Genomic DNA, 7,701 nt, shown 5'->3' on the forward strand with positions numbered 1-7,701 from the left:
TCTCTCTCTCTCTCTCTCTCTCTCTCTCTCTCTCTCTCTCTCTCTCTCTCTCCTACACACATACACAGAGAACTAGGTTGTATATGATATGGCACATCTTGTCTTTAGTATTTTATTGCTGATCCTCATTATTTGGAAAAGTTATATAGAATACTAGATGTTTAATGTTTTTTGTAAAATTTTTCTTTTCACATTTATTGTACTATATTTAGCTGATGCTAACAAAACTTGTGTGAACTGCATATGTTGACGAATTAATTCTCTTTTTGGTTTTGGTACTGGGAATTGAACTCAGTGCCTCATACTTGACATGCAGGTGCTAATGTTTCTGAGCTAAATCCCTGGCTCCTGATAAGTTAATTCCAAAGACATTTGGTTTAAAATAAAAATAAAAGCAATATAATTGTCAAACCAAGTCAATGTGTAAATATACATTGTAGATTTCTTTGTTAATGTAGAAATATTAGTTCTCAAGTGCTAAGTAGAAGGGCCATTGTTGTGTATATTATTTTATAGTACATAGCAATCAATTTTAATTAAAAATATGTTGCCTAAAAATAACTTAAATATTGTGATTGGTAGGGACATATGCAGCACATAATACAATACTAAATGTGAAAATCTTAATTGATCAAAATATTTTATATTCATATATGAATCTGCAAAAATGAAGTTTATCAATCTGTATTACAAAGAAAAATAGAGTGAAAAAAGAAAAAATATAGTGTAAAGTTTGATCTTACAAAATGATAAGGATGACTTAATAAAGAGATAAATAAATTAAAGGCATTAACATTAATCATCACCTTCAAAAATGCTGCTGGCCTTCAAATAGACAAATAATCCCAATGTCACACTTCATATCACAGCCCACAAGAACTATTTGTAGGATTGATGCAGAAACTGCACAGGTGAAAAATAGTGAATAACTGTGTAGAACAGCTCCATGAGCCATTTGAATCATTGCTTTCAATAGAGCATAAAAGGCATTGTGGAAAAGCTCTTTTTATATTCCAAGTTTCTTAAAAGTCTAAAATTTTCTTTGCTGTTACAAAAAAGAACAAAAGTTAACTTATTTCCTGTGACAGGTATATTTTCAATTTAAAGGAGGACAGGGATGTTTAATAAAACATTTAACAGTAATCTGCTTTTGCCCAACCAATCAATTCCTGTAAGTTCAGAGAGGGTGTTATTGTTTTTATTCATATTTGATTCACATGCACTGGGTGGAGGCATCCAGAGAGAAAGATGGGTGATGTATTAATCCAAAGTAGTTCATGGCTTCATAGTCAGGGAAGCAAGGGCAAATAATGGTGAAGGAAGTCGGCGATGAGTGCCTGTGCTGAATGTTGGTCCCAACGGGACAGGCAAGGGTACAAGGAAACAAGCATGGGCAAACAAGGTTACAAAATGGGAGGATTAGGCCCAATTTAGGGGAGTTTCATACAGAACAAAAAGTAACAAATATTTTACACCAGACTCTGTTTCATGTCTCGAGAGCAGACTACTGGGTTAAGGCACTATGCAGTTCTAGGAAATTAGAATTCTATTTGCTATACCACTGTGCCCAAGGGACCTCCCTACTAGAGATTTTGGCACTGATACCTATTCATAGCTATATATATTATTTGCTTTTCTCTGCAATGATTATTAGTCTGCTTGACTGCCTCATAGATCATTATTTTACATCGTTTATTCCAAGTTTGTTTACCTAGACAGTAACTGACATTTTTATATACGTACCTAAGGGACTTTTCAACATATGGCTATCACACCATGCAACCTATTTCTATTTCTATTTCTATTTCAGCCTGGAAAGTTTTAGACGGCGCAGTCTTGTTAGGTGGTCTGAGAAATGGCTGTAGGAAACAACACTCGAAGAAGTTATTCCATCATCCCATGTTTTATATTTGTTGAGGTATGTGTATTTTTTTAACTTTTATGACCAAGTTGGAATAATAGTAGGAGATTTCATGTAAGAATTTAGATTATTTTATAAAATTATGGGATCTTATGATTGATGTGAAAAATTTGATTGTACAACTATAAATACATAATAAGATATGCTAGATAATTTTTAAATAGGAAACCAAAAAGATTGTTTTAAAACTTTATCTTTAGGGTACAGAATAATTTTTAGTATGTTTTATTTGTTTTCAATGGTGATGTGAATATATTAACTGAAAGAAAGTGTGCCATGTTAATTAAATTCATTTTTAAAAAATCAGTATTCTCTTTCAGAAATTCAATAAGGCAGGCATTTTACTGATATGTTGCAGTACTTCCTGGAATTTTGCATTGGAGCCTAAATTAAAATAAAAATCTTTGAATGGAGTATTTCTACTTGGTACTTTTGTGTAGTGAGATGCTGGAAGCTTGTATGATTTCTTTTTATCATAAATTATTTTGTCGAGCTGTGCTGTGTGTCAGCAAATAATTTCCCCAGAATCTTTTTAGCTAAATTTCCTGCACTCTTTCCCAATGTAGTGGTTTGTTATAAAGAAACTAAAGATATATAGACTCCATGAATTTTAAAATCACACGACTTTTAGAAATCTTTTATTGAGATGATCTCAGAATAGGACGTTGATTTGCTGCAGATGGTATTGATTTTGTCTTGGCAAGGATAGAAGCATCCAAAGGATTTCATTTTATCCTGTGAATCATGTTTAAACTATGACAGATCGGGGGTGCACTCCTAAAATTTCAACACTTTGGCAGGTTGAAGTAGGGGCTGGAAAGTTCAAGCCCAACCTGAGCAACTTAGAAATTTGTGAGATCCTTTGTCAAGGTTTATTAAAAGGAGGAGTTAATGTTTAATTGTTTGGTCAGTCTTGCATGCCTATCGCTGGCAATCTGAACAAGAGATTTAATGATAACAATACATAATATAACAATCATTGTTAACTTTCCATTCTTGATTTGAAATTCTGTGCCACTTTTATTGTTTTATGTTGCTTTGTTTTTGTCTTTGTTCTTGTTATCTATTTCTGTTTTCTTGCCTTTTTAAAATAAAATAAAATAACTGGGATGAGAATAATACAGCTCATTGTAAAGGGCCTGGATTAAAACCCAGTGCTTTTTTTAAAAAAACGACAGTACACAGTTTCTGAGCTTCAAGTCTAGTAACTGCCTAGAAAGTCTGCATCCTGAGAACATTTGTAGCTCATCCTCTGTTATGGCATTTCTTTGGCTAGTGTGGAAGGAAATGGTTGTTGATCTGCTCTGTGTGAAAACAGACACATAGGGTAAACCACTACTTAGATTAGCAAAAATGAAGTTTCATTACATGTAATTTTTATACACAGATTATGTATTGTTTTGATATTTTTTAAATTTAAATTTATTTCTCCTTGAAATAACTGTACATATTTTAAGCATTTTGATTCTGGGCCAAATAAATGTGTCTTTGGCTGATTCCTGAGTTTCACTTTGTGGATATCATTTGGCAGTTTAATGTTACTGTACTTGAACATCTATTCTCTGGTGATACTGATATTTATAAACCAGTTTGTTTATATGTCAAAATCAGGAAGAGTCAGGAGAGAAGACTGGAACAGAGATGTTAATATAAGTCAAGATCCATATAAATTTAATCTAAGCTAAACCAATGAAAGGGTAAAAAAGAACTCATTTCCCAATAAGAAACACATATTATGTATAGTCTGCCTTTAATTTGATGAACAATGTCAATGACAAGCTCAATCACACAGTAACTATCACTATATATACTGTGGATTCTAGTTATTATTGCTCTTGTTGAAATTATGATGTAGAAAAGTCCTTTTTGATGTTATTCATGCAGAAAGCATAGGAAGTATAAAACTATGCTTTTAAGTATTGCTTCTCCTTTGTCATAAGGAAAAATAAAAATTTCAAACTAGCTGTGGGAAATTGTGGAGTAAATCACCTGTCATCATCTTTATCCTGCCAGCAGCCCACTTATTTTAAATGTTTTTTAAAAAATCAACCAGAAATTAAACCTGAAAGTAAAAGTATTCATTTATTGCTTGAAGCTGTGGTCTCTGAAGGTTTTTAGCTCTCTAGTGCATGAATGATGAGCTTGGTTAGTAGACCAGTACCTAGAGAAATAAATTCATCCTACTGTCACTCACCTTTGCATAAACATAAATATAAGCCTAAAAATCTGGGAAAGGAAATATGGTTTATCCTTTCTCTAGCTGGGCTATTGCTCCTTGTATGAAAGTTTAAGATGTGTCAGGAGCTTCCCTTAGAAATAGACAGGAGAAAGAAAAAGAGAAATAAAGCATAAGAAAAAAAGTGTGAGCAGAAGAAGTGAGTATCAAAGGAGCATTTATAGTTCTTATGTATTATATCCTTCAAATATACATAATTAACCTACATTGCTCCAAGCACCATAAAAGAGGTAACAGAAAATTTGTCTCAACTTATGTTTGTTAGGAGCTTGTGCTGGTATTGGTCCAACCTTTTAAGAACTTAGGAGGACTCTGGGTGACCTGGGGAACTCCAGTGAGCTGTGATCAGGGGGCCCAGTGCACGTAGGCTCAGAGCTGTCGTGGTGCATGGTCCAACCATTTAAGAACTTTGGAGGACTTTAAATAGTCTGCAGGACTCTGGTAAGCACTGAACCTTAGCCCCAAGTGTGCAGGTATGGGCTTGTCTGACACTCATCCAACCTTTTAAGAATTTAGGAGGATTATGGGGGGCTCATGGGATCCTGGTGAATCCAGCCAACACCCACCACCTACACAGACACTTTGTTTCTTATTTTTGTGTTTAATATTTTATTTTGTAAAAAAAAAGGGCAAATTAGAATCAAAACAAAAAAATTACAAGTGATATAGAATTTCACTTAACAAAGTAACATGAATTTCACAGTATTTGTTAAAATACGCAGTGTTGACTTCTAACCAGTTATTCATATTACCAGATAAATGGATGTAAAATCTAAGAAGAAAGAAACATATAAGAAATGGAGAAAAGAAAAAGTACAAGCAATTGTAAAAGGACACAAAACAAATTAAAGCTTTAACTGCTTCTTTCTATAGACCAGCAGAAATGCTCAGCACAGTTGTCCAAACCATCCTTCTACATACATAGATAAGTCTCTTTCCCCCACTCCCTCTCCTATTCTTCTCCTCAACTCAGTAACTCCTTTTGAATACGTTCATTCCCTTTTCCCAGTATCTATTGTACCCTTCAGATTTCATTTTTCTCTTTCAGGTTTTCACACTAAGGAGACAATATGATGTTTGCACATGTGGGTCTGATTTATTTCACTTCAGAGTATATTCTCTAGTTACATATATTTACTGGCAAAAGACTTAAATTCATCCTGTTTATAGCTGAATAATACTATACTGTGTAAAAATATCACATCTTTACCCATTCTTTAGTTGATAGGCATGTGGGTTGTTTCCAGAATTTATTTACAACAAATTTCACTGCTATAAGCATGGAAGCTTTATTGAGTATCAACCAGTCATCCACACTAGTAGTGAGAGCCTTGATGAGTCCTACCCTGCCCCAACTGTATTAGAAACTGTATTGGAAACTGCATGACTGACCCATTCCCCACTGGTCTCCCACCACTGCTAAGTTTCGGTGATTATTGGGAGCTTTAAAAATGCCAAAATGTCTGACCAAAAGTCAGTCTCTATCCTCCAGCCCACCTAGAAAAATATCCAGGAGACAAGAACATAAAAGAACTTGGAAATCACACACATGAAATTTCTGAAATGATAGCAACTGAAGTAAAGAAACAAGTCCATCAGGCTATAGAAGAAATAAGATGAGAAATAATCTTCAGGTCAAAAAGGAAATGACAACAATCATGAAATAATTGCTCAGCACAGCTAAAGAAAACACACATTAAAAAAGAGAAGAAAAAAGAGGAAAATGATCCATGATGTAGAGTGTGCTTAAGGAGAGTCACATGGGGAGAAGACACTCTCTCAGGCTTTCACAGAGAACACACTGGCCAAGCAATGGCCGTGACTCATCCACATGACTGACACTGACAAAGGATCTACAATCTGAGGTACAGGATCTCAGGATAAATCCTGAGGGGATTTCACTGACTTTATCAGACCCAAAAGCTACAACTCTTGTTGCATAGGTCCTGATTTACCTTGGTCTTAACCATCCAACAAAAAGTATAAAAATGAAATATAAGAGGTAAAGCCATGCTGTTATGCTGAGCTGTAGGGGACTCAGGTCAACAATTTCTGACATTGCCAGTCAAGGGGAAGACCCAATACCATTATGGACTACTGGACTCTTTTAGAATATTTTGCTGAGTTTACACACCTATAATATTCAAATAATGGAACTTAACAAAAAAAAAGGGGGGGATACAGATGAATGTCCATTTTGTATCTGTGTATTTAAAGAGGTTAGGATAGATATATAGTTACATTCTCTTAATGAATGGAGGGATTTGTTCTAATAGTGTTTGTAAATAGGATATCATGTCTGCATCTTGTACAGCAATTAACCACTAGGAAGAATGTATGCAGTGTGTTAATTATTGAAACTGTCCTACCAATTTGATTTGAAACTATCTCATTGCTATTTATTTACCAATAAAAGTATGGAAAAAATAAATAAGTAAAAAAAAGAGAGAAGAAAATTAAAAACTGATGGAAATACTGAATTAACAAACGGGAAAGAATTAGAATACATGAAACAGTTTCAAACATATCCAGGAAATTAAGAACTCCACTGAAAACTGGAAAAGCCACTTGAATGAAATTGAAGATAAACTTTCAGACCTCAAAGACAGTGATGCAGCTAATGAACGTGAAAGTAAAGGTCTCTTAAAACTAACAAGGAACCATGCAATAATAATTCTGCTGCTATAAGACAATGTAAAGAAACTTAATATAAGAATAATAGATGTCAATGAGACAGCAAGAGAGAATAGAATATTAAAGCTCTTAGAAGAAACAGATAATCTACAATGGAAAGCCCAGCAGAATCACAGCAGGTTTCTCAACTTATGCTATCAAATCAAGAAGAGCTTGGAGTGAAGTATTTCAGATCCTGAAGGAAAATAGCTGCCAACCCAGGTTGATATACCCTGCAAAACTATCCATCCAATTCAATGGTGAGATGAGATCCTTCTTTGGCAAAGAACAACTGAAGAAATTCATGATTGCCAAACTAACTGTACAAAGAGTACAGACAGTGTAGAAAGAGGCAAAAGTGATCATAGCATCAAGAACAACAGAAAAGTGCCACCAAACAAAGCAAGTAATTAGAAAGAGAAGTACAGAACCTGTAATATGAAAACAACAGGACGAAGATAAGCCAATACATATCCATTATAACTATGAATATAAATGACCTGAATTCACCAATTAAGAGAAACAGACTAGCAGAGTGGATTAAGAAACAAAATCCAACAGTATGCTGCATACTAGAATCATTTAACTCAAAAGAAAATTCATTATAAAAACAAACAAATAAATAAATAAAAATAGCTCAGCTCATTAAAGTGCCTGCAAGCAGGCAAAGGGGCCTGGGTTCGATCCCTGGGCCTGCTGTGCTGGCCCCAACCCCGGGGCATGCTGAGACAGCAATTAAGACTGGGTGTGGTGGCACGTGCTGTAATCCCAGCTCTTGGAAGGTCTGTAAACAGGCAGATCACTACAGGTCCTATATAGTAGTGAGACCCTGAACACCCTGTATACCCTTCCCTAAAATTTTATATATATA

The 7,701-nt window shown here is 34.6% G+C and overlaps 1 protein-coding gene across 2 annotated transcripts in view; it reads left to right on the top strand.

Annotated features, from left to right (window-relative positions):
* Plppr1 (phospholipid phosphatase related 1) overlaps positions 1-7,701 on the top strand; it is a 344,999-nt gene that overhangs the window by 176,684 nt on the left and 160,614 nt on the right. Inside the window, exon 3 of one of the 2 annotated variants that reach the window (XM_004638055.3) lies at positions 1,811-1,918. The exons of the other annotated variant lie outside the window; for it this stretch is intronic. Coding sequence (XP_004638112.1) covers positions 1,856-1,918 — 63 coding nt within the window. The 5' untranslated portion in view covers positions 1,811-1,855. The remainder of the gene's footprint in view (positions 1-1,810; positions 1,919-7,701) is intronic. 2 annotated transcript variants of the gene reach the window in all.

The sequence above is a fragment of the Octodon degus genome, unplaced genomic scaffold, assembly GCF_000260255.1.
Source record: "Octodon degus isolate 3935 unplaced genomic scaffold, OctDeg1.0 scaffold00094, whole genome shotgun sequence".
In the NCBI taxonomy this organism is placed as follows: domain Eukaryota; kingdom Metazoa; phylum Chordata; class Mammalia; order Rodentia; family Octodontidae; genus Octodon; species Octodon degus.